The following is a 27,270-nucleotide window of genomic DNA, read 5'->3' on the forward strand; positions in this document are numbered from 1 at the left end:
GGGACAGTGACCAGGACGCTTTGTTGCAAAGTGACCCAGCAGGCAGCCAGGGTATTTATGTGCTCATTCTTACTCAGCACTGCCTGCATGGAGCTGGAGTTACACTGTGCCACTGCAGGTGGTCATTGCCTTTTTGGTAAAATAAGTGCAAAATCTCTTCTGCCTATTTTGTTGCCTTTTTGTAGAGTCCAGCCTGCTTTTTTCCATGTTATAGTCTTGTTTTTCTGTAGGCAAGGAAGGAGCTACACATCCTGCCTTCTCCCAGCTGGGGGCACCTGTAGAATGGATGCTCATCCCAGAAGCAGGTTTCATTCCTTTTTTGGGAGGTATTATTTTGGTTGTTTGTTGTTTTTTTTTTTACTTGCTCTTTAAAGCAGTTAGGAGGTGGTTTTCACAGCTCCAGGTGTCAGTCTCGTAGAGCACAGGGTTGGTTTGAATTTTATAAGTGTGCAACCACCTGTGCCATCAGTCATTTTGCAAGGCAGGGCCTGGAGGTTTGCCTTTCACTAAGACCCCCCTCCCCCTCCAACAGCACTCCCTCCAGAGCACCATTTATCAAACTGGTCCTCCAAGGCACACGTGGTATTTCACTGCCATTGTCACTGCCAGTAGAGCTTGTGTGCTGTTAGCATTTCTGCTCCTTCCAAACCCACCAGTGAGCAAAATGACACGACATTAAAACCTTCAGGTCTGCAACAAATGCACATCATTGATGGCAGAAGCAACACTCCCTGCAGTGGCAAGTGAGGTGGCAGCCAGGCAGCAGCTCAGATCAAAACAGATCTGATGCTGGCCTTGCCTGAAAACTGTAGATCAGATCAGGAACTTCATGGTATAAAGTCAAACTTAATTTCTTGATAATACCCAAGGAGGATGTTTCAGCATCATGTGTACAGCTGGTTTTATTCAGTTTGTTTAAAAAAAAAAAAAAAAAGACTTTTTTAAAGAAGTATTACCATGTATTTCAGCAAGATTTCTCATGTAATGAGATGTAAAAGTTCAGGCAATATCCTGTTCAGACACGTTTTGATTTGATAATACAAAATGGTGCTGACAGTGAGGGATTGCACAGAATAAATCACTGAGTTCTGTTTTACACCAAAGCCTGGATGTGTCCTATAAGTTCACAGCTGTTCTAACTTTTGCTTTCCCTCATCTAGACAGCAATATGTCCGTGAGATTTATTTCTTGATCTATATGGACTCGTAATCTTTGTTGGGATTATTGCCATAGAAACAAGATGTAACATAGCACATGTTGGAAGTAACAAATGGGATTTGGCAGTCTTTGCCATTTACTACACAAAGTCTGAGATGTGTACAAAAAGCAGCAATTGCTTATTCTCAAAGCCTTATTTACTGGCACATCTGCATGTTTATTAGAACTAAACACTTCGACTTCCGTTCTAGCTGGAACGACATTTAGATATTCTGATCTTTAAACTAAAATCCCTGAGATCTATTTTGCCTTTCAGTTGAGGCAGGAATTGGTTGGTTTTGACATTTTTGGTTCCTGTTTGCACAGTTGCAAAGCCCGGAGGCAGCCCGTGCTCCCAGCCTGCAGAAGATGCTCCTTGGGAGGATGAAGTCATGAGTTTTGCCCATACAGCCAACTTCCCGCAGCTCTGTGAAGCTCCCAGTGTCTCCCAGAGTTTCTCACCCTGGCTTGCAGCCCCTTCTCCTCAAGGCTCAAGAAAATTGTCAGGCTTCAGAGTTTGTGTGTGTTAAAGACCCTTGTTCTGGATGATGCATTTGCTGACCTGGGAGTGCGTGTGCCCTGTCCTTTCCCCAGTCCCTGTCCCATACCCAGCCTCTAGTTGAGAGCAGAGCTATTTCTTAGGGGGCATTTTGGAGACAACTGGAGATGCTTTCAAACCCTCGGTGTAAGATCTGTCCTCCTTCCTCACCCTCTCAAAAAAACAAAAAAACAAAAAAAACAAAACCAACCAAAAAACAAAAAACAAAACTCAGCTTTGCTCAACAGAGGAAACACCTAAAGCTGATTGTAAGCCACAGAACTGAGATACAGCCTAGAATACAAGCTGAGGAACTGAAATATAGCAAGCTTGAAGCGGGCTGCATGCTCAGAGCTTGCCCAGCCTCCTTTCCAAAGGTACTGAGGACTCTGCAGCTCTTGTGAAGTCGATGACTGCTCAGGATCTTTCTGAAGCATATATTTAGTACCTAAGTATAGATCTAGGACTGACTAAATTCAGGCTCCAAAAACAGTGTAGGTGTCTGCTTTTCCCTTTTCCTCATTTCTCTTTCCTTTGTCCTTTAATCTCTTGATGAGATCGCACATTCTCTGCTCCCTCCAACTCTTTCCATTTTTCCATCCTCCTCCATTTGACATCTGCTGCTGCCCCTCGCCCACTCTGATGGCTCTCCTGGGGTAGCACTCCTTTTCTCTCCCTCTCTCACCCTAAATCCTCCCTGCCTCATTCTCAGAAGGGCGGAGGATAGAAGCAGCAGCTCAGCTCTGCTCTCCTTGAGAACCATCCAAGTCCCAGGTGCTCAATCTCTCTTACGTGGGGCTGGCTGGGGCTGGTGGCAGAAAGAGGAGTTGGCATAGAGCTCCTGACTGGGATGGGAGCCCAGAGCAGCCACCATCATCTTCTGTACCAAAGATATAAACCAAAATGGCCCATTTTCCTCTGTATTTCCCACCACAGGTGTAATCCACTAATGACAACTCTAAAAGAAGATGTAATGAAGAGATAACGTTAATTTTGCAAACAGGAAACTCTCATTAGTGGCTTCTGATTTTCCAAACAACAGAATACAGCTGTGGCTATGAATCTGATGGATCTTTGCCTGACGTGAGCTTCTCTGTGTTGCAGGAAGGTATGCCCCAAACGCTGAGTTCTACCAGTATGTTTACCCCATGTAGCTTCAGCCCTCATCTACATACTTCTAAAGAAGATGAACAAGGAGGGCTTATCTTCCAGGATGGAAACCTTACCTCAGCATCTCTGGATGCTCTAATCCAGCATCTCATACCTACCACTGATTACTACCCTGAGGTAAGCAATTCACAGTATAATAAACAGTTTAATTTTGATGAATTGAGATAGTGCTTTATGCAAAAGTGCAGATGTGTTTGATTTTGAATTAAGAGGAGTAATTTAAAAGCTGGGTAAATTAATGCACTGCTTTGAATGCTGTTTCACCATTCTGGGTTTGTTTCCTTGAAAAAGTAGATCCTAAAGTTGATGCTACCTTTAAATAAGAGAACAGAGTGGAGAAAAAAAATCCATGGTGACGATGAAATAGCGATTTGTCAAGAGAACTTCAAAAGTGCATCCCAGGGAGGGTTAGATGAAGGCTGAAGCAAAAAAAAAATCAAGTCTGAATGAGCATTCAGTTGAATTTCAGTAGCTGTTCAAGTTGTCCAGGTGTCACTGCAGATACAAAGCATTTCCTCAGTGACAACAGAAACGCTGCTTCTGATGGCTTCATAACGTACATGGGGTTATGCTCATGCTCACAATGATTTTGCAGTCACTGGACGACAGGATGCAGATCCTAATCCTCACTCCGTCAGTGAGTACTCAGTGTTTCTTCACCACTAATGTGAGGATCTATAGTGGAAGCAGGTTTATGGTCCTGAAAGCCATTGACTTCACCGGATTCTGCACGTACTCAGTGGAATTCAGAACAGAGTTTTACTGGAAGACTTTCAAGTGTTAATATGTCTCCATGGAAAGGCTTGTATCTCAAAGCACCAGAGTAGCATTGACTTCTAGGCAGTTTAGAGGTCTACTAAAGTTATCAATGCAGAGCAGACAGCATGTTTTAAATTACCCACAGCTCAATTTCTGATCAGCTAAAAATAAGTAATAAAGAAGCATGTTAATTACAAGAGAACAGAAAGGCAATAAAATAGGTAATGGGCAGATTAGGCTGTGAGATTTTCATTAAGCAGTGTGTGATATGAAATATTACACCCGCTGCTCAGGAGCATGGCTGGGTCTGGGGGAAAGAAGATAAACCAGGCACCAGGAGGGGATGGGAAGCAGATTTCTGAAGATTCATGCATGTATTTTAATTTCACTGCAGGAATACTTTAAATAGTCCAAGGATTTATCCAACAGGCCTGCTCCCCTCAGCTTTCAGATGGAAGGCTGCAAGTGGCATAGTTAGGCTGGTAGAAATGTTGAGTAGCAGCAGAATAAATACAGCGTTCCTTTATGGAGGCAGGGTGAGATTCCTGGGCAGAGACGAGAAGTGATTAACCCCAGGGTTTCTGAGCTCACAACCCAGTACAGCAAAGGGATGCCTGAGTCTACACATTGAGTATTCACTGCTCTCTGTGCATTCCTGGTGGTGCTGTCTCCAGTACCTGGGCCATCTTTATTATGGAGGTAGGAGATGCTGCTGCTTCCTGCACTCGTTGTAACCAGTTCCATTTTAAGGGCCAGGAATCCTTCTGCCTTTTGGACACTCAGCTCTGTCCTATCTGTTCCAGTGGAAATACAACCACAGAGTGTATGGTTTATAGTAGGTCTTCTTGTTTCTCTCCCACAGAAAGCCTATATATTTACATTCCTGCTGAGTTCCAGACTCTTCATTGAACCCCACGAGCTTTTGTCCCGAGTTTGTCACAAGTGCATTGAGCAGCAGCGGCTGGACGACCCTGTGCTGGACAAGGTTAGTTCATCATTTTCAACAGGCAGAGTCTGGTGATCCAGTGTGTGTGGTTTTGCCGCCTTCTGAATCGAGTGAAACTTTCTTATAATGACGGTTGTTGCTGAGATCTTGACAGTGAGGCATCTTAGTATCCATGTCCAAGAGCAGCGCTCCAGGCACCAGTCACTTCAGATTTTCTTCTGATTTCCCTTTCCCCCATTTCAGTCTTCCCAGGTGACTTTCCTTCTTAACTTCTTTAAGGCTTTGATGAAGCCTGCGGCTTGCAAGGAGGTAGGACGTAAACCTCACACGCTGTCAGTTGCAGATGTCAGCACACTGCTCTCTCCCCCATTTTACTTAATGCATCTGCCCTTTCTCTTTCTTGCTTTTGGTACAGAACGTAGCAGTTCCCCTTGGCCTTACCTGTCACTGTGAACACCACATAACAGCATGCAGCTTCCCACTAATCCCTCACTGCCAGCACTGACAGATTGTCTGCGCAGCCGTGCTGCAGAGCGGCGCTGTCTGGCACACCAGGAACGAGCTGAAGCAGTAGCGAGGCTATGATGAGCTAACAGAATGAGCAAATCCAAGCTGTTAGTGTGTCACAGTCCTCCTGTTTTGCCCAAGTGACTGTGCAGACTGGTACTGTGTACGATAACAGACGTGTATCCTCTGGCAGTCCTGCAGGCACTGCGGTGCACATGGATGCCACTGGATCCCATTCAGCGGCAGATTCCACCCGAGCTCTCCTCAGTGCATTGATGAAGACCTCTCCAGTACAATACCTGGAACAGGAGCTGCATCTTGAGTGCAGTGGAAGGGAGAAGAATGTGCACTGGTTGCAATTTTCCCAAAAAGAACCTAGAATTCTGGGATGATTTTCAGGATCAGCCTTCCCAGCACTGAAACACAATGACATCAAAATGCCTCTTTACCAATATCTGAACGTGTGCTTGTTTCACCCAGGGAACTGTTGGCATGAGTAACAGGATCTCTGCCTTCACTACATGGTACAACCAGCCAGACAACATGGAAGTCTAGCATGTAGGCTGCACATACAGTGTGAGTTAGACCTATCTGTGTGAGGTGCAGCATCCAAGACAGTTTTTTTTGAGGTGTGATTGATTCTGTTCTCTGATGACACTCTGGGATGCAAGTTTAGGAGAATGAAAATGTGAGTATTCCAAAGTTTCGCTGCTCATTTCAAGATATTAGAAGTAGTATGAAGAACTCCCAGTCTGCCTGAAGTGAATCTACATTTTGGAATCCCTGCAGTAATGTGCGGGTGGTGGGACACAGCTGATTTTATATCACTGGGAGTGGACCTGACCTCGAAACTTAGCACACTAGTGACCTCCCATCCCCTGAGCCATGTCCTGTGACTTGCACAACGTCCTCTCCTTCAGTTCAGAATAGCAGTTTGTACAGCTGGAGCAAATGTCTCCCCAGACCTTTGCAGTTTCCAATAAAGCTTTCCCTTTAGCAGCCACCTGCTGGTCTTTGAGAGTGAGCTTAATGCTAGCTGACAGCAGTTATTTTTAGAGATGTGGTTCATTGAAACCTGTTGTTGGTGGAAAGCTGAAATACGCATTTCAACCACCTTGGTTGAAAAGCAGAGACTCAAGAGTATAATTTTCACTGATTATAGGGTATACTTTAGCTACAGTACGTAGGATGCAGAAGAAGGCTGTTTGTTTTGGTCTGTGTTTTCTGTAAATAAAAGTGCAGTTTCTTGTTTAATGCAGTTTCCTTTTCCCTTCTTCTTGGATAACAGAGGATGAAAGCTTTGGAAGCAGCTGCACTGGCTGTATGTTGAGATAATACTAAGGCACCAGTTGTGCTGTGCCCCGCATTTCCCTCCTTGCCCTGTATCATCCTGACTGTTCTTGCTGCTGCATCCTCAGATAAAACACACCAAAAGCAAAGTGGGCACCAACTGTGTGTTATGTGAGTGAGTGTCCTTGTCTTATCGTGACCTTAAGCTCTTGTTGAGAAGAGCAGTGTTATCACCAGTTCAGGTAAAGCTGCTGAAGTGCTGGTGTGTCCATCTGTTCTTCCTCACGTTTTGTCTGCCACTGAGGTGTTTTTTTTTCATCCAGACAGAAAAGAAGCAAGACTCGCCATTTTGTTGGTCAAGAAATAAACTACAGTCAGGTTTTTGATTGTTTTTTTCTTTTAACAAGTGGATGAAAGCACAGGAGGGTTGTGATCAAAAAGGAAGAACACATGGTTCAAATCATCAGAAGAGCCTGTTGTTTTTAAAAAAGGTACAAAGGTTGCACCAACAAAATGTCCAGCCAAGCACAAACAGACCAATTGCATGTGCAGAATACTTCAATCTGCATGTAAAACAGATAATTTTGTATGCATCTACGTGCTGGTATTTTTGCATGCCAAAATGTGTCATTTGTGCACTACACTATTTGTTTGCATGTGTGCAGATTTTGTAGGTGCAACTGTAAGTACCTTCTTTGAAAATCTGGCCCCACATTCAGAAAAATGCTGGAACTTCAATGAGTAAACACGTTTCAATCCCTGTGCTTTATTCTGGTTTCATTTCAGGCACGGATCAGAAAATTTGGACCCAAAATCTTACAGTTGCTGACAGAGTGGACAGAAACATTCCCGTATGACTTTCAGGAAGAGCGGATGATCGGCCATCTGAAAGACATGATTCACAGGATAGCCCCGTGTGATGAGGTGAGGATGTCTGACGTGGGGCACTGTGTGAAAGCGTTAACTTCAGTTTCCCACTTGGTTCTTCCTTTTCCTCCTGATGTTTTCCACTTTCTCTGGAAAATCAGTTTTGTTCTCCCCTAATGGTTAAAACCTGTAGTAGCTGTGCTGAAAACCACGTCTCTCTTGTGGTAGTGACATGGGGACACATCACAGTGATCAGTAGAACTCATCTTCTGCACCTTTGTTTCTAAAAGAAAACTATTCCCATCTCAATGGTAGAAGATCTGAGACATAGCATGCACCGAAAGTGTGGCTAGAATTCAAACAGCAACAGTGGTGTGCTCTCCCAAGTTACAGTCTACAAGAAGAATGAAGTATCATGACTTGAGAGCAACCACCTTGCACAAGCAATGACTTAGGGAGCACTTCAGGGTGTTTGATATAGTGTGTGAGGAGAGGAAGAAGTAGGCAGTCATCAAGTGATGTTGTGGGGCTAAAAAATATTATTATTGGCTTGAAGGAACCTGACAAAGGCTTTGTATCTCTAAGAAAATGAGTGGTTGTAAAAGTGGAATCACCACGGGGTGTTTTTTTCCATTTTGTTACCTTTTGTGTCTTCGGTTTGGTAACTTTTGAAACAATCTTTGCATTTTGTCATCGTTTTCGTTAGTGAATCAGGCGGGTTTGGTTTACACATTCCTGCCCTTTGTGAGAGAGTTCACAGACGCTGTGCTTGAGCTGGTTGATGCTGTAAAGCTGGCACCCAGACAGAAGGCAGGTAGACACAGAATGGCAGACTAGTGTGCCACTGGGATCCCCATCAAAGTCCATGTGATCTATGGGCCAAGACAGCTTCTGTTGAATCCAGTCTGTTTTGCTGATATTGTCAGATAGCAAGGCAGCATTCTTACCTTTAAAAAAAAAAATGCATATTTATGGACATGTAACTTCTCTGGGAGCATGGAAGTGGCAGAAGACAGCAGTGTGTGGCCCTCTGGGCAGAAACTCAGTTTAGATGGTAGGTCTTGTTATTTAAATGAATGAGCTGTGTGTGTGGCAGAGCAGGACATGTGGAACAGAACATCTGGGAGACCTGCTTGTAAACTCAGGTGGGTGAAACCCATAGATTAATTCAGAAACATTAAAAGTACCACAAAGTCTGTGAAAATAACAAGGATAAGAGCAAATAGCATATAGAGCTCTAATTACTTCTGGGTTAACCATGGGAACTCAGTTCCATGGGCTACCCCAAGGCCTGGCTTAAAGACACAGATGTATGCAATTCAGTATGACAAAAAGCACAGCACCCGTAGAGTCAAAAAAAGGAATTAGCAGAGTTGCAGTGTAATGAAAAGGAAGTTGAACCCTCCTACCCACGTGAAACATGAGAGCAATGGAAACAGCTGCTTTTGGGCTGGGCTGGCAGCTCTGGGTGGCTGTAGGCTGGCATGGCTCTGCTGACCAGTCTGCAGGGATGGAGGATGGGAAGGGGAAGTTGTGTGGTGCTTCACTGGAGGTGGAGGAAACAAAAAAGGCTGCCAGAAGAGGCCATGGTGACCTCAGCTTCATTGATTAGAGCAGTTGAAACTCTCCCTGGCAATGAACTTGCTTCAGCCAGCCACCACAAAAAAGGGCATCAGCATCTGAAGTGAGAGGAACCTGTATAGACCTGCTGAAAAGAGGGAAGCAGCCCATAGGGCAGTCAGCAGGGGCTTTATGGGAACATAGAAAACCATTTTAAAGGCAACTGCTTCATGTTAAGTTGCTGCCCTGGAAAAGAGCCATGGGTAAGATCAGCCTTCTGTGTACAAAGCAGGCTTTTATTTGCCTGACTTGGACCAACGCTGCACACCTTTGCTCTGGAAGATGCGTAGCTACACGCTGATGTTCATGGGTGCTTTGGTGGACCTCTGTCTGGACTAGCTTCAAATCATTGCTTTACAAATACTACTAGGAGCCATAATTGCAAGTGATTATGCCTGAGCAAAATCAATAATTAATTTAAGGAACAGCTCATATCCTGCAAATATAAATTTCTTTTCTTTTTTTTAAGGAGCAGCACGAAAGAGTGGTCATGCCCATTAGATGTTTGGAAAAAAGTTGTTCCCATTGTGGATCATAGAAATTAAAGATTGAAAGATTTGTGAGGTCATCTAGTCCATGTAGGTTAATGCAGGATTTTCCCCTGCAGTGTATGCTTCTGTCCTTTGTAGAGTCCACTTTCCAAAGGCTCTGTGATGTGCTTATAAAGGTGTCCATGCTGAGAAGCATTTCTTGGTAAGTGCTGTGATTTGCATTTAGAGTTAGAAATTTTAATTAAAATTTGAGCTCCTAAGCCACCTGCTGATGCCTGCCATCTTCAGAGAAACTTTCCCAGTTAAAAATGAAACATTTGCTTTTAATATTAAACAGAAGTATGCTTCTTTTGACTGTTAATGTGGCAACGCGGTGAAATAGATGATAAGAGTCCAGCATGCAGCTCCTGTACAATAGGGGGTCACTTTGTGGCAAGGTAATTATCAGCACACTGAAGGTAATGAACAATATTGTTTTCAATTAGTGAACATAATTTAAAGAAAGCAGGAAATGCTTTTAAAAGGGCAAATGCAGGATTAATTTTTTCTCCCCCAACATACAGTAGGGTTTCTAGGTGAGTCTCCTCAAGAACTCTGTTCTATGAATTATTTTTATTGTGTCTATTATCAGTCTCTCATTTCATTCTGTTATCTGTTTGGGTTACTCAGACCTTTGGTTACTGTTGTCTGTATCTGTATCTATCTTTTTGTGCCATATTCCCTATGAAACTAGATGAAAGTAGATCTTTTGATGACTGTTTATTGAAAGATTCACTAAACATCAGTGCCTTTCAAACTCTTCTGCTTTTCGGCTTCTCACCCAAACAATGAAGAATTCAGTGGGCAAAGATTCCTTATCCAGTCTCATTTCTGAAAGAGAACTGGGCTTTCTGCTGAAAGTTCTTTAGCCAAATGCTTTATATGCCACAGAAAACTTCTACTTGAGTAAAAGTAATTTCCATGTTTACAAAATATGTTCACAGAATGCTGAAATATTTCCTTATTTGAGTTTCCACTAAAGATAGCATTCTAATCATAGAACTTGATTAGCTGTACTGAGTTTTGCAAACACACCTGGATGTAAACTGGAGAAATACTTAGATGGTACTCAGTAGTTTGGGTTCAGGATGGCCTTTGTAAATCCTAAGTCTGATCATCTGCTTGAGTGAGGAATTGCATGAAGACCACCAGTCTGTTCTCCTTGGAGCTAGTACATATCAGGAACTGAAAGAACAGTTTTTATTTTCTAAAAAACTGCTTCAGTGATTTGTTTATGCATCTTCCTCACTTGATTTTTCACTCATGCTCCATGATTTTGAGACCTGTGTGGATGTTCTCCAAGACAAGTCCCTTCCACCTCCTGGGTCATTGCTTCATTTACGTCTCTGTTTTGCAAGATAGCCTGACTATATACTGTTTCTCTGCTCCGTGCTCCAGCCTGGCTCGAGAGTTCAGTTCGTTGGGTGAACTGAAAGGTACTTCAGTGATGTGAAAACTTCTGTTGGAAGAGCTGTACAAATATGGCAAAACATTGCATCAGATGCTGAAGCGCTTGTAATTTTTCGAGGGTTCCCAGCCTCAGACTTGCAATGGAAACAGGATTCATGGAAGCATGTTATTCTTCATTACTTCCAGAATGCTATGTATACAAGAATACTGACCATAGCAGCTAAAACTGAAGATTGCCTACCACCTAGAAAAGTCTGGAGAAGACACAAGCTGTTTCTAAACCATTCCCAAGTGTGCACTGGGCTGTGACTCAGGTGTGTGTTGGCCTTCATGAGATGTCAAACTCCAGCCAGGTCCCTAATGCGATGATAAGAACTGCATAGAGAGTACCAGGGTGTACATCTGCTGTACAGTACAGATGTAACAGAAGAGGGCTCCATGCTGGCTCTGGTTTCACGCTGGCCTATTACAAACAGATGTTACTGACAACGTGATGTTACTGCTCAGAAATGAACGTGATTAAATCTGCTCAGATAGAGAGTGAGGAGTTATCCCACTTGTGAGCAGCCAGAGTATCTTTGTGCTGGGATTGGAGCTGATAGTAGGCCAGCCTGGAAGCTGTTTTCCCAAGCAACTGCTCTGTGAAATTGAGCTGCCATACCCACGCCTGATGCTTCTTTGGCTGGGAGAGCCCACAAGGCCTCGCTATCGAGGAACACCTCAGTATGGTGTGAAGTTTTAGCCCAAGGACTTCTCCAATTAATCCTTGTTTTCAGAGCCCATCCACCAGTACTCTCAGTTTTATAGTGCCTGCATCTGTCAGTCATGAGGAGTTGAAAGCATTTTTATCTACCCATCCTCCATGGCCAGCAGCTCTGCTCTTTTCCTGCGAAGAGCTGCTCCGTCTCTGAGAGGAACCTGCACAACTTAGTAATGATCATCCTGCTGAGCGTATGGCTGTGCCTGGAATATCTTAAGAGCGTCTTTCACTGGCAGTTAACATTTTGGATATTAAATACTCAAAGCTACTCCAACTGGGTAAAAAGGAACAGTGTGCTTCAGCTGCCCTCAGCAAAGAAGGACGGAGAGAAAAGCTTCAAAAACACTTCTTATTCTCAATAAATAAGAGTTGACTAGCAACTGTTAACAGGTAGAGCTCTCAGGCAACGTGTTGCTGACATAAAGGATGTGTACCAAATGCTGCTCTGCTCCAGAAAGCTGCAGTAACTTATGTTGTAGCATTCCATCTCCTCTACTCCCTGCAGCATGGGTGTTGGCAGCAATAAGCGAATATTAGTGCCAGCCCAGCCCACCAGTCCTGCTTGCCTCTTCTCTAGACTGCAGTCTGTTTCTGTGGTCTGGAGCACAGAACTGTAATTAAGCCAACTGATTGTTCTGAAATAGGCATGTTGAAATAAAATGATAACCTGTTGCTGGCTTAGGAATACTTTGCAGAAGGTAAAATGCAGCATAAAAACATACCTTCATCAAGTTCTTTGGGTGGTTTACGTTTCTTTCTCTCCCTGTCTCTCCAGGCCTACTGGAAGAAGATGAATCAGCTTTTGCAGACCCTGAATCAGAAGCTCGCCACCCTCAGCCACGGGCAAGAGGGGATTGTTAAGATCAATGCTGCTGTCTCTGATAAGCTGGTTGCCTTTAAAAGTAAACCTCCATCAATTCAGAGAGAAATTCTGAGCGTCTGCAGTGACCCTTACACTCTGGCTCAGCAGCTGACACATGTGGAGCTGGTACGTGGGCATGGTTTCCAACTTTCACAGTCAGAGATATTATTTTAAGCCATCAGCTGCTAAGTATTCCAGACACAACCAAAAAGCGTCTGCGCTGCTGCAGCACATCAAGTGCTGTATCAGCACTGCAGTATGAGGCAGGGTGTGAAAGGTTAAGAGATGCATGGGAAGTGAGAAATTACCAGAGTGTTCCTGTGCGTTTTGGGGCATGTCACTTTACCTTTTGAGCTTGCTTTGTCATTAAATATGAGTCTTTGTTCCAGGAAGGTGAATAAGGCTTCTGTAAGGTACTTGCTTTGAGCTATAAAACCTGAAGGTGCCATTGAAATGACTGATCATTAGCCCGTTTGTTAATCGGGAAGAAAATGTAACTCAAATCCATTCCCACAGATACGTAAAGCATCTGAGCTGCCTTCAGCATTTTTCTTTCTTCCCCTTGTTACTTTGAGCATGGACATACAAGGGTGTGCAAATATCAGAAAAGCTCCCCACTCCCAAACAAAGTCCCGCTGTTTCCTTCCTTGGACCGCAGTCCACTCTCCAGCAGACTCTGGATGGTAAATGCACCAATTGCAGTACCAAGATCTTTGCCAGAGTGTTGTGTTGCACACCTTTCTGCCAGGTTCAGGTCCTCCATGGATGGGTGCAGAACACAAAACGTTACTGCTGCCATCTGCAGATCTTTTGATATTGTAACGACTTTCTACTGCCTGTCCTCCTGTGGACAGTGTTCATTCTAGAGAGGAAGGCTGGAAAAATTAACCGTGAAATGGATTGTGGTTTGGAGAGAATATTGTGGAGTTAAATGTAGGGATTCTGAAAGTAGCTCATATTGTATTTGTGAAGAAGCGGGATAGCTCAGAAACCCCCTAATCTGGATCATCATCTCACCTTGGTTAGTTTTCAGAACATGCAGCTTTGGCTCTCTTAGCTGTATGTAGTTTAAGCCAGAAAGTACAAGTCCTTCTGCCTGGAGTTTTTTTCTTGCTTTTCCTTTCCTCTACAATACAAGTGTTCTCCAAGGATTCCCTATATTCAGATTATACTTTTAAAACGGATACACCCAAAGATTTTCATAGCACTTTAATCATTGCTCCCTACCTTCTCTTTCACTAACTGCATCTGGTACACCAAATACATTGCACTGAAACTGTCAGATACTTATTTGTTAGCAAGAAGTATTTCTTTATTTAATAACAGTTATTTCTGTTTAAAAGCTATGTACAGGTACCAGTGGCATGGTGAGAAGACAAGAGGAATACCTCAAGAACATCCATAACATTTTCATTTACACAAAACTACCGCTGATTTTAATGCTACTTGAGTGCCCTATGACTAGGCTCTACAAATTCCAAAGTGTTTCTACAGAAATACTTTGTGTGACTTATAACCTACTGAAAATATTTTTCTAATAAGAGTATTAAAGGGCACGTCAGATAAGAAGGGATACATTTCTTGTGTCATTGAAAATACCGCCTTTGAGATCTTGTAACCTGGGGATCATTGTAATGACTTAGCTTTCATACCAAAGCATTTTGGAGACTGTGCAGTAATGGTTTCCTTGGGCATCAAGGAAACCAGCCCCAGTCTGCTGACTCCTGGGCTGTTGTGCTGTTGTGGGCTGGGCTGCCCATCTCTAGCTCAATCACTGCTGCTAGATTCTTCCTTTTATAGACAATGTAAATGATCTTCTGTCTTATTTCCATAGAAATGTGCTAATGGGCAGAAGTAGAAGTCAAAGGGAGTTAAGGAGCATATTTGAAAACATAGCTCTGAGGGCATAGTTCGTTAAGACATAGGCTATGAATAGGCTCAGTGGCAGGTATTATAATTAATTGTGACTGCTGTAAAACACCAAATCTTACTTCACATATTTTTCTCGGTACCTTTTAGGTTAATCAATACGATAGATACCAAATCTCAGAGAAATAGCTGAGTTCCCACTGGTGGTGGTGAAGCTCTGTTAGCAGTCAGCATACACTGCTGTAACACCCAAACACACCTGCCCTGATAGTACATTTCAGAAGCACTGACAGCTGCTTGGCTCCTTCAAGGCTGTCATTGCCAGTACTGAATAAACCTTCCACAAAACAATGTCCACTTGTGTCAGCAAGGTGGGCCCTCTGGGGAACCAAAGGGAGCTCCCATAGAGGCAGGATCATGAGTGACAGCGTATTTTTTAGTCCACAGTGCCTACTGTGGTCTTTTAGCCCTGATGCAGAGGAATAAAACCACTCTCCTTCCCGACCAGTGGCTGCTGGTCTGACTGAAATTGCCACATTTGTTCAGGATCTGGAGGAGGTGGACTGTCCTTTGCTAAGAGAGATCTGGGTGCTTTATTCACTCGTGTTTTGGGTAATGCCTGGGATGCTCTCCAGTGTGAGCAATGACTGTAATTTAAGCACACGCATCTCTGCATCTCTCGTGCCTTCCCCAGTGGCGCGATGCCAGCCCCCCAGGGCATCACCTGAGCTTGGCTGGTAGGGAGGCAGGGTCAGAACACTGCGCAGCTGCCAACGAATTGCTATGGTTACCAGAGCTCAGTATTTCTGCCATTTGAACAACTGGGAAACACAGCCACTGAGAAATGCTGGGCAGCAGTAGGTCTGTGGCAGCTCCAGGCATACAACTGAGGTCTTGCAGCTCCCAGATGAGGCCTTGAGCATCAGCACCTTTCTGTCTGAGCACTGAAGAGAGTTCTTGCTGTGACTTCTCAGTAATAAGACGTACACTTTCTATTTTCTACTGAAATAATTCTAACTGTTCTTATCAGTGTTAACATCTCATACTAGTTGGCTGTCTACAAGTTCAACAATCTACAAGTTCAACAACACCATTCAAAACTTAAAGATAATGGCAATGTTTTACGAAGAGAAACAGCAGACATTGTGGAGTGCTTTCTCATTTCTTCCTGTCTTTGTGTCCCTCTAATAGGAGAGGTTAAGTCACATTGGACCTGAGGAGTTTGTGCAGGCATTTGTACACAAGGATCCTCTGGATGGCACCAAGGTATGTTCTGTCCACATACGAAATATTTCCTACAATAACTGATGTAATCCATAAGAGCAAGCCTGGGACATCACCAGGGCAAGGCAGCTAGCAGGGCTGCATTCTCACAGCAAGGATGGACGTGTTGGTAGAGCTCTAGCTGGCGGGTCATTGCCATTCCTTCATGGTGAGAATGTGTCCCAGCCAGAGACTGGCCTACACAATGAAGTTCTGGCCTTTGGCTCTTCGTCTTTACCTGTTTTGGCCAGGGCACGTAGCTTGTAGCTGCATAGAACCTGGAAATGTCTGTTCCTAATGTTAAAGGCATAAGGACTCTGGACATGATGTAATGGCCACAGTGTGTGCCCAGACACCGCAGTACTGAGTCAGTGCGTCATGAATCAACATTCTCTTCTCTCTACATACAATAGCTTTTAACCCGGAGCACTGCAGGGAATGAAATGCCTGATCAGGGTTTCCTCCAGAGTTCTTGGAAGCCAGTTGGAGTCTTTTCATGAGTTCCAGTGGGGTTTGAAGCAGCATTTCGATGAGTGCTTCAGTAAGGAAAGAGAATTCCAGCTGGAGAGCAAGAGTCTGGTATTTCATATGCTGACAAGAAAAGAAAGAGGATGGAAAATTCTTCCCCAGAACCACAAAAGGACTCCCACTGAGATCATATATCAATGGCAAAATTGCATCATTAGATAGATAGGGGAAGACTTCTTGCTAACATGTTTTCCAAAGAGCACCAAAATAACTTGTAATGGTGAAGGGAGGGAGGTGCAGACAGACAAATGTGCAGTCTTGAGCTTTCTCCTTCTTGTATTGGAGTTAAAGAGATTCTGCAATTCGTTTCAGGGAGAGAGGAATGGGCAGAGGTGGTGTCTCAGGTGTTATGAACAGTAATCACATCCTTTAGGAAAGAACCCCTGTGTGACAAAGATGTGTCAGAAACGTGAAATATCAGGGCAGCCAGAGCTGAGATTTCAGTAACCTGCTGTGAGCATGAGGGACGAGATTGAAAATGAAGTGTCTCAGGAAGTCATCATCTCTGTTATGAAGTAAAATGAAAGAGATCAAATGGAGGTTCTGCGTCTGAGTAAATTTTGGATGAATAGGAGGGAGGCAGCAGTGAATGAAGTCAAACTACGTAAAGCCATGCAGGGAAAAGGATGCTAGAGGGAAATGTTCAGTAATAAGCTGAAGCAGGCAATGGCTGTAGCTTTGTGCAGAATTTGTCTGGAATTTCAAATGTATTGGCAGAACAGAATAATACCAAGATATGAAGAGAAACATGAAGAAACATCTGCTATGGTGGATAGGAGGGATTTGAGTGGGAGGTGGAGAGCAAATATCAAAGCAAGGATGCATCACTGCATTGACTTCTAAGTTCAAAGCATGTCTTCCTTCAAATAGGCTCTACTGAGTACAGAAAAAGTGCCTTAATGTTTGCACACAAGATACGACACTAAAGAATTAGTGGGCTTCGGGTCAGCAAGCTGGTGAAAGCAGGGGTAGTCTGATACTTGTCAGCACTCTCTTCCTGTGTTGAGAAGAAGTCCCAGCGATGACTTGGAAGATCCTCTGTGCCTTGGTGTGTTATAGCTGAGAGACTGTGTGGGACCTGGCAGAGCATTGTGCACAGCAGCACACACCTCATGTGGAGTGACAGGTACCTACCTGGCCCATGGTAAGCACCACGTTAACCACTGGGTTTGGGCTCTGGTTTACATTGCCTCCAGGTGGAGATCATTTTAAATATCATTCTTGCATGAAGGCTTCAAAAAGTTTCACTTATGAATGTTTATCAAGCACTTTGAGAGCTGCTGATGGAAGATGCTAGGGAGGTGCTAAATGTTGTTGCCATTTATAAAGCTTAACCTTTAAAAGGCAATCTGTTTCAAAGTTAAACGTGCACGTTTTAACCAAGTTTTGTGGCATTAGCTGTGGTTCTTATGCCATGGCATGGAACAGCAGTGCTGAGATGGAAATAGCATGTTCAGAACAAACCAAGGTTTTGTGTACTTCTGCGGTAGCAAGGGGCAAAAAATACCTCAGAGTGCAAGAAAAATAACTGCTATGGGTAGAGTAGGGCTGTGTTGGGATTTCTTTTAGTTTGACATTCACATGTTGCTTGCCAGTGTTTACTTTTGAGATGCTTTGGTATATTTATTTATTGTATAGATAGTCTTTCCATAAAATGGCTAGGAACATCAGGCTTCAGATTGGTGGACTAATACCATCGTACTGTGATTTTTTTTTCTAAATGTGCCTGCATACAGAATCGCAGGGATATGTTTCCTTTGAATTACCTTAATTAGAAGAATCTTAATGTAAGGTAACTTGCTGTAACATGAAGACCCAGGTTTTAGGCACCGAACTGACATAATATGGGTAATTTCATTGAGGTCCGTGGATCTGTGTTTATGCATTGTGGTTTTTTTCTTAGCGGTGTATTTCTGGCAGCTCTGGGAGATGATCATCAGAACAGTACAAAAATTTGGTATTCTCTGATACCCTCTAGTGGATGCTACTGAATGTTCACATAAATCATGTGAACTGTGGGGGAGCAGGGTGTCCTAGATGGAGGGTCTCAGAATTTAAGGTTGGAGAAAAGAGTCGAGTTCTTATAATTCCCACCAGTGTCTTCAGGCTGTGTGAACTACCCTGTCACTGCTGAAGTCAGAGTGTCTGGATATCAAGTGACTGAAGGAGTTCAGCCAAATATCTGCTCCCACCACCTGTATCAGCTGAGGGAATTTATGTGAAGTTTCATGTAAGAAGTAAAAAATGTGTTTCTTTGCAGTGATTCTTACTGGTGAAGTCTCCCTTGTGTGTAAGCAGCCTGTTCCAGTGCAGCCAGCAAGACAGATCTGGGGCACTCAACAGCCTATTATCCCGAATACTCAGGAGAGTAAAGGGAAATATTTTTTTTTTCCCCATAGAGAAGCAGCTAGAACTATTTTTTCTTTTTGCTTTTTTCTTGTGCTAAGGCACAGTCTTTCTGTATGTGAGAGAGATGTGGCCAAACGATTACCTTCGTGTAATGGATATTTTGCAATCAGGCAGCTGGCTGAACTGCAGTTACACGTCTTTGTGTATTTTTTTTCTCCCCAGCCTTGTTTCAGTGACCAGAAGACCAGTAACCTTGAGGCCTATGTGAAATGGTTCAATAGGCTCTGCTACCTCGTGGCAACAGAAATTTGCATGGTAAGTGGGAAGCATGCAGCTCGTTTTACACATACTTGCAGTACCAGTTTGAGGTGGTACACTAATAAGCAAACCTGGGGATTTATTTCTTATGACCTAGCTAAGCATCTGACAGTAAGTTTTAGTAATGCTGCATTCACAGGAGCAAGCTGATAAATGACAAACATATTACAAAACAGAGCTGGCAACACGCAGGGGTACACTGCTCTGTTGATGTAGTAGGAGCACAGTGTGGAATAATGAACCCTGCAGGGAGAAAAAGAGGAAAAAGTGCCTTGAATTATCCTGTGAGATTTCTGCTGGAAAAGATTCTAGTGGAGCAATATTTGTTATCTGTCATCCTGAAGTTCTGCTGTGCATGTAAATTCCTGTTGCATAGCTCTTTGTCCTGCTGCCCATTCCTGGAGCTGTGTTTGTTGTGTTTTTAAACTTAGTAGACTTGGGTTTACTTCAGTTGGCCCCATCAAAATGAAGTGAATGTTTTCTCCTTTGAAGGGAGGAGTAGTAATGGGATATCCTACATAGCTTGTGATTGGAAAGCATTGCCATCTGAAGCTCTTCTTTGGGAAGGTGGGGTGATTCCAGTCCAGTTAAAATGTGGATTTAGAACACAAGCTGTCACTCGGCCTGCTCTGCCCTCCAGTTACTTGTATGCTCATTACAAATGTTTGTTTTAATTTACAGCCTGCAAAAAAGAAACAGCGAGCACAAGTCATTGAATTCTTCATTGATGTCGCCCGAGAGTGCTTTAACATAGGGAATTTTAATTCACTGATGGCAATCATTTGTGAGTACAGCTCCTAACCAGATGTCTCCACTGGCTGTAGCAAAAGGAAAAGGGGAAGTCTGAGTCTCATCCATGGCTTTTTTTTCTTTTTTTCTTTCTTCTTTTTCCCTCATAGCTGGAATGAACATGAGTCCGGTTTCCCGGTTAAAGAAGACTTGGTCAAAAGTAAAAACAGCCAAATTTTTCATTCTTGAAGTAAGTACATAAATAAAGACATGCTGCTTGAATTATTTATTTATTTATTTATTTATTTTTGTATGTTTGTGAATTTCCACATTGTTATCCAGGTATGAGATGTTTGTAGACACATTTCACAGGCAGAGGTTTGGATTCTGGCCGAAGTTGCTAAAGGACAGTGAAGAAAGTGTGAAGCTGCTGGTGTGTAGAGGGGTAGCAGAGCACTTGAACGTTACATGCAAAAAGATATTCAGAAACTAAAAGGAAGTGACGAGTGGCTTGGGGAGGATGGACTAATATACCAGCAACAGTTCTCAAGCTGATGCCAGTGTTGTTTGCTTGTGGTTCATGTGCTTCTATGTGTATTTTTGAAGAAGTAGGCTTGGATCTGTTCAAGCTTTGGTACAACTAAGGGCAAAGCTGTCTTCAGAGGACTCAGGCTGTTTTCTAACCAATGTGTCGTCTTTTGTATATCTAGCACCAGATGGACCCCACTGGTAACTTCTATAACTACAGAACGGCATTGCGGGGGGCTGCTCACAGGTCCCTCACTGCACACAGCAATAGGGAGAAGGTAGGTGTGACCACATCTCGTGTACCTCCAAATCAGTGATGTGCATCTCCACCGAGAATGTGACTGAAGCAACGTGCTGCTGTCCCCTTTTCCATGGGGCACTAGTGCAAGGCTTGTGCACTGCTAAATGCAACTGGAAAAGTAAATCTGAAGCTGAAAGGGGTTTGAAATGGATCACAGTGCTTTTGTGAAGTTGCTGTCAGGAAGCTAGGACAGGCAGAGCATGTAGAATGGATGACTTTGTGGCAAACAACTCTGTGCCTCTTGAAAGTTCACACTGTTTAGATTGATAAACCAGAGGAAAAGGTATTCCAGAGTAAAATGACTTTTATTTTGGCATGGAGCATCAGCCTGGCAGGCCCAGGTGGAGCTGTGCTTTGTTGCAACCATGCCAGGCAGCTTCTCCGTGCAGACAAGCCCTTATTGTACAGCCTGTGATTTGAGATACAGCGCAAAGGGCACAGCACTCAGAGGTGATGAGGTGGTTCTCCACTTACATTAGAGAAAGATGATTTACTGCAAGTCATGCAAAAGAGTGTGGTCTGAACCCATTGCAGCAAATTTGGGGTTAAAGTCTGTCCTGTTGTGTTTTCATTTCATTTGTTGCCATCCTGCTGAGCAAGAATTGAATCGCCACTGTCTGTGGCAGATACATAGCGTTCTGATCAGATTCATGAGATGTTAGTGCAGCATCCTACTGTTTTGTGCCTGCATATTTCTTGTCCATTTTCTTATTTCTCCATTCTGTTCCCTTATTTTGTTTTGTGAAAAAGAGTTTGTTTTTAACGTTGCACGTGGTCATAAATGGGTGATCTCTACACAGCGTGGCTAAGGTAGATACTGCATGAACGAGCGTAATACAGAATTAAATGTTCTCTCGCTAGAGGAGCGAGAGCAAATGCTGATCTCACATCCCTGTAAATTTGATGTAAATCTGCTGAAGCTAATGGAATCTCACAGCAGTTACAGTGAAATGAGATCAGCAGCTGGTTGCAGGCTGACTCAGCTGCAAAGGGAGTGTGCTGAGTTGTTCTGAAGAGCACATCTCAAGAAGAGACGATGGCTTTGGATGTTCTTTAGCAGTGGAGAAACCCTTTTAACTCTCACACAATGCAGCAAGGACCTATCAGCCTGAGATCTTTCTGCAGTTTAATTCTTCTGCAGCCATCATATATATTGAAGTCAGCAGCTCTGTTGTTTAATTTCCTGTGGATGCTTGCAATCTCTGACATATCTCTAGCCCTAGCTGGTTAGGGGAGAGCGGAGAGATTATTAAATTGAAAGGAACCTATTTTACATAGGAAAAAAACCATATTCTGTTTACCTTATGAACATAACATTATGTTCAAGAGAATGCTGGAGCATTTGACTTGGTAGTTGGTCATGCTGGGCATCTTATGGAGACAGCAGATCTTGTAATTCATGCTGTAGGAATTAAGGAATTTTGTTGGCTATTGTAAGCCAGGTTATTCATTATTTATTTTATTGACTTTGAATAAAATTAAAGAAACATGACCATTTTTTTAATAGAAAATGTTTGTTTTGTGGCAAACTTGCAGCAAAGCAACAAAGAAAATCTTCTTCAAACTGACTTGTGCTTATAACAGTTTGAGATCCCAGTCCCCTCTGCCCCTCTTCCCAACAAATGGCCACCACAGAAGCACATGAGGAAGATGCAGGGCTCACACCCATCTCCTTGGGACACAAGGTGCTCTGTTGGGAGTGCAGAAAGAAACCTGCACAAGTGTAGGGTGAAAGAACAGGCAAAGAAGGAGGGAGGACATTTCATGCAGAATTCGGTATGCTTGTTAGGAACTGGTTTTATCTATGCAGTGAGCTGACCTCTGCCAAATCCAAAATTAAATCATTCCACTGGGACACCCTGCACAGCGTTAATGGCATTGCTCTGATTGGCTTTGAAACACTGGGAGGATGTACAGCGCAGTGCTGTGTGTCGTTGCCATGTGATACTTTGGAGGAAGAACATGTCTGAGCTCATTAGCTTTCTTCTTTCTGCAGGAGGCAATTGTCCTTCAGCGTGTGGGTGGGTTGGATGGTTTGGGGAGAATCAAAAGGGAGTGAAATTTGAGTTTCTGGCACTAACCCAGACTTTATGCCAGCAAAGAGTCAGGATTGAAGCCAATGCTGAAATGTAACTATATCCACTTTTGTTGCTTTTACTACAGAGACTTGGAAAACAAAGCATGCAGGGCAACGTATTTTTATTAGGGAAATAAATACTGACCCAAAGACAGAAATCCCCTGGAAATGTGTGGAGAATTGGTATTCTAGGGAATGTCTTTGCTTCCTTTTGGATGCAGATGAGAACAAGCTCTGCCCACGCTCGGAGCTGGCTGGTGGCTTTGTAGCTGTATTAGCATGGCACGTAGCCCACATTAATATACCTTCCTTCCCAGCAAGGCTCTTAGTTTATGTTCCAGTGACCCGGCCCCCAGGTAGTGCAGAGCAGGGCAGAACAAGCTTGTATCTGCCTACAAAAACATACACAGATCCTGGCAGTAATTTCTAGCTGGAGATGAGGGCCTGGCTCCAGCTCTCCGTGAATATATTTTGACTTTATGAGATCATTTTCCTTGTTCAGAGATAGCAGTGGTTCCTTGGTTCTCAGCTGTCTTTAAGTTGCTCGATTTGTGTATGCAACAGCTTTGCTTGTAAAGATCCAGCAGAGAAAGGAAGGGTTCTGTAGCTTTTTATTTCGTTCTTTGCTGTCTGATCTTGTCATCAAACAGTGATGCTGTGGATGTACAGAAAGTTAATAAACTGAGTTACCAGTATTTTCATAGTCATGGCAGTGTGCTCAGCGACCCTTGCTTTCAGTTCATGCTCCTTTCAGTGTTTGTTCTCCTGATGGCTGAGGGTGTCCCTTTATCCTGCTGCTCTTTTGCTTGCCTCTCACTCTACTGCTTTTTAAGTTCCCAAAACAGTGAAAAGTAAATACGTGTTTTTTCTCTTCTCTCCTGACTGAGTTCTTCTTTCATGCAGAGAAAATACTGAACTGGAAAGATAATCGTTATGCCATTTCTCTTCACAGATTGTGATCCCCTTCTTCAGCCTATTGATCAAAGACATTTATTTTTTGAATGAAGGATGTGCTAATCGCCTTCCAAATGGACATGTCAACTTTGAAGTAAGATCTGAAAAATGTTTTTATCTCATTCTGATAGTGCTATCTAAGATTGTTTGCCTGCAATTTCAGTGCAGCCCAACAAAGGCTGAATATGCCAAAAGGGACAATCTCAAGTGACTGCTTGAAGGTTAAACCAATCTCAGAATGTTTTCTGCAAGAAATAATGTATACGTTTTATATAAACATTGCAAACAGACCGTTCTGACTTGCTTTATGTGGGTTGGCTGCTGGAAATACAGTGTCAGCAATATGCATGATTATATTTATGGCTTGGAGGGGTGGATGACTTTCAGAAAACAAGGAAAAAGGTGCACATGCAGACAAATCAGTGTAAAATGTTTTATAATTCAATTTATCTGTTTTCTAATTAACTTTTTTAATAAAAAGACTTGGCAAAGTAAGACATAAATTGATCGTGGTCAGTAGACAAAAATTAGAATACAGAAGCAGAAGTAGACAGTGCAGTCTGCCATGCTGTTGATGTAAGGATTGGAATGTATAATCTGTTGCTCTAAGTTTTACACAGAAGAAGTTCTATCAGCTAAAGCAGAATACTCTCCCACAATCTGGGTGGCTACATATCCTGAGTGGTAGCAGTTCTGTGCTGGGGAGGATGGTTTTACATTCATGCAATCTGTTGCTCGTGGCTGTGTGTAGGCACTCACATTCTTACCTTGTGCTGTGCACTGCAGTTGCTGTGTTCTTGCATTCTGATGGGGATAGAGATTAAGTGCTTTCAAAAGAGCTGCCCCACGTCAATGAGAAAACAGTTCTTTTGCTCTCAGATTCTTTGTAAATCAGCTCTTCAGCATCTCTTTGGTCAGTTGCATTACATTTGTCCTTCTGCTGGGGCCATTATGAGATAGAAAGTAATGCGTAAGATAGAGCCTAGCATCCCCTCAAGTTATATCAGAACTTTTTTGCCATGTATTTACTGTTAGAAGGCCTAAAGAGTTGTAAGGAATTGGAATCACTCCACCTTAGGTAACGTGTCTAATTCTGGTCCCTCCAAGTTTATGCCCATTGCTTTGTTCATGGGTTTTCACTTAAATACAAATTGAGACTACTTGCAAGAAGGAATGGAGCACACCCCCTTCCTCCCTCTTTCCCCAGCAAACGAGCAGTGAAAATCCACCCATCCAAAAGATCCAAGACTCCTTTCTCCTAATGTCCTTGTGGTCAGGGACCCTACATCCTGATCTGCTGCTTGGATGTGGTTGTTTAAGTGAGACAGTGGAACTGTATCTGAATGGAATGGATTTATGTTTACAGAAATTCCTGGAACTGGCTAAGCAAGTAGGAGAATTTATAACATGGAAGCAAGTGGAATGTCCCTTTGAACAAGATGCTAACATAATCCACTACCTGCACACTGCTCCCATTTTTACTGAAGATGGTAAGACTGTACAATCTCTAATCACTGAAAAAATGTCACTTTATCACTACCAATTAACATCTTGACCCATCTCAGGTGATCTCTCTCACTGACCTGTCCCATTTTCATCCTAGCTTTCCTGTCATGCAGTTTGTTTATTATCCCCAGACTGTCAACATGCTTTTGCAGATAAAGCCTTCTACCTCATGAAGCTGCTGTCTGGTTACTTTTCTCTACTCCATAGGTTGTCCAAAAGGCACTGCTATCTAGGAAGTTATCGTAGTAGCCCTGTTTTTGAAATCAAGAAAAGAGGCCATAGAACAATGCTGTGGGTTGCTCTGATGTCAGCTGTCCCCTAGCCAAATTCATGCAGTGATTGATGGAGCCAGGACTCATCTCTTCTGCAAACCAACACTGTCATCTATTCAGTGAACACAGCTTCAGGCTATGGTCATTCAGCTGACCTCCTTCACTGCAGCAGAAAAATATTTACAGAAAAGATTTGTTAAGAAGAATATTTTTTAGTAACTAATTAAGCTGCAGCTATGAAAAAGCTGTTCTGAAATTGTTTTTCTGATTTAACCTCTAGTTCTATGTGTCTTCTCTTTTCTTCTTTCAATCTGCTGCCCAGCACAACAGGCTGTGCCATTTCATACTGTTTCACATTGGTTGCTTCTTGGTACGTTGTCATGCACAGAAACTGTCTACAGCTTTGTTCCCATAGGCCATACTGGTGTTGGGTTTATTTTTCCTTGATTCTTTAGACAGTTTTCTATACTGATCCAAGTTAATCACACCAGACAGCTTTTCAAAGACTACTACAGAACACTAAATGCTGCCTCAAAAATCCTACCTAAATACTAAGAGAAACAGCTGCCAAAATGGAATAATGAATGTGATTAAAGTAATATGTATTGAAAGGAGACAGCATGGAGGCATTTGTTCTGTATTTAAGCTCTGAAGGGACATGAAGTGAAAGTCAAGTCATAAGTGGTGTTTAAAAGTGCAGATTTCAGGCTGGTGAACCATGAAAGGGTGACCTCAACCCACTAATTGTTTTCATATTTTCTTTCTCATATCCTCTGCCACATTCATACTGTTTTTGGTAGATGCCCTTTGTAGAAGCCAGAGCAGGCCTCCCCTGCTGCCCATGGGGATAGTGGTGAGCAGAATCACCCTGAGTAAAAGACAGGAGGATATATTAGACAGATGCTGCACTGGTGTGTGACGTACAGCTGTACATCTGTAGGTCCATCACAGCATGTAGGAACAGCGGCCCAACAGTTTAATATTAAAGTGGCCTTGAATTATAGCACAGACTTCAATACTGAGATGGTTCCAGTATTAAAGAATTAAGCATCGCCAAACAGTCAAATGAGGAAATACTTATGCAAGTTATAGCCCACTTAATTTTTATTTTATTTTAAACAGTGAGATATCAATGCACCACCACCCTGTGTAAAGGAAGCTGTACAGCCTAGGTGCATGTTGGTACCATAAAATTCACCCTCATGGCAAAGTTTTGCAGAAAAGGAGACCTGTTTATTTTCTTCTACTGTGTTCCATCTCTGGTTTCTGTAACTCATTCTTATCTTGAGGCTGTTTTGTATTCATTTAAGATACCATGTCCCATTAGGCCTTAAAGAGATTGAGGAAGATTAAGTTGTGTTAAGTGATGGGAATAGTCTTAAACATAAAAAGTTTATTTGCCACAATATCAAATCTCTCATTTTTTAATGGAGATCATTTCACTGTTTGATATTATTATAAGCAGGTCATGCTAACACATTTTAACTCTGGGCTCCTCTTCCATCAAAACTAACCTAACAGATTTCCAAAGATAGAAATGTGAACTAAGCAGCAGAGTCCTGCTGATTGCCAGCAGTGTGGTGAGCCACGAACTTAAAACAAGCTGTCCTTACTCTTGTAAGAACAGGATATGTTATAGGATAGGACATACATGAATGCAGAGACATAGGGATTTACTGTTTCTGTTGAAACAACATATCTTTAACTTTTCCAGGTTTATATCTGGCTTCTTATGAAAGTGAAAGTCCGGAAAACCAAACAGAAAAAGACAGATGGAAATCCTTAAGGTAACCTCTCATTTTATCAGCTCAATTCTAACGTACTTTCAAAACGCTGCATGGATAGGCAGAGCCTGTAAAGTGCTGGCGTTGCAAGTGTGACCTCTGATGGAGGTCTTTTCCATTTATGACTAATTTACAGAGCTAATCTTAATCTCAAATTATCCACCATTTAAAGGACATTGTTCTCCACTTGTGCGTTTCTGCAGCGCTGTAGCCATGCAGTAGAGGTCTCCAAGTTTAATGGAATCCTCCTACAGTCTGTGTCTCTTATAAGAGATGTAACACGGTTTGGTGTAAATGAGAATCCGAAGACAGTGATGTAAAAACAAAAGGAAACAG

At 42.8% G+C, this 27,270-nt stretch overlaps 1 protein-coding gene across 10 annotated transcripts in view; it reads left to right on the plus strand.

Moving 5' to 3' along the window:
• The window catches only part of RASGEF1C (RasGEF domain family member 1C), a 79,767-nt gene that overhangs the window by 45,121 nt on the left and 7,376 nt on the right, over positions 1–27,270 (plus strand). For all 10 annotated transcript variants that reach the window (XM_085236387.1, XM_085236384.1, XM_085236386.1 and 7 more), the window contains 12 exons: positions 2,840–3,022; positions 4,527–4,649; positions 7,194–7,331; positions 12,370–12,582; positions 15,517–15,591; positions 18,688–18,780; positions 19,465–19,567; positions 19,683–19,762; positions 20,223–20,318; positions 23,371–23,466; positions 24,739–24,862; positions 26,865–26,937. In XM_085236387.1, the coding sequence (XP_085092513.1) occupies positions 2,840–3,022; positions 4,527–4,649; positions 7,194–7,331; positions 12,370–12,582; positions 15,517–15,591; positions 18,688–18,780; positions 19,465–19,567; positions 19,683–19,762; positions 20,223–20,318; positions 23,371–23,466; positions 24,739–24,862; positions 26,865–26,937 (1,397 nt within the window). The remainder of the gene's footprint in view (positions 1–2,839; positions 3,023–4,526; positions 4,650–7,193; positions 7,332–12,369; positions 12,583–15,516; positions 15,592–18,687; positions 18,781–19,464; positions 19,568–19,682; positions 19,763–20,222; positions 20,319–23,370; positions 23,467–24,738; positions 24,863–26,864; positions 26,938–27,270) is intronic.

This window comes from Meleagris gallopavo, chromosome 15 (assembly GCF_905368555.1).
Source record: "Meleagris gallopavo chromosome 15, MGAL_WU_HG_1.1, whole genome shotgun sequence".
Taxonomy (NCBI): domain Eukaryota; kingdom Metazoa; phylum Chordata; class Aves; order Galliformes; family Phasianidae; genus Meleagris; species Meleagris gallopavo.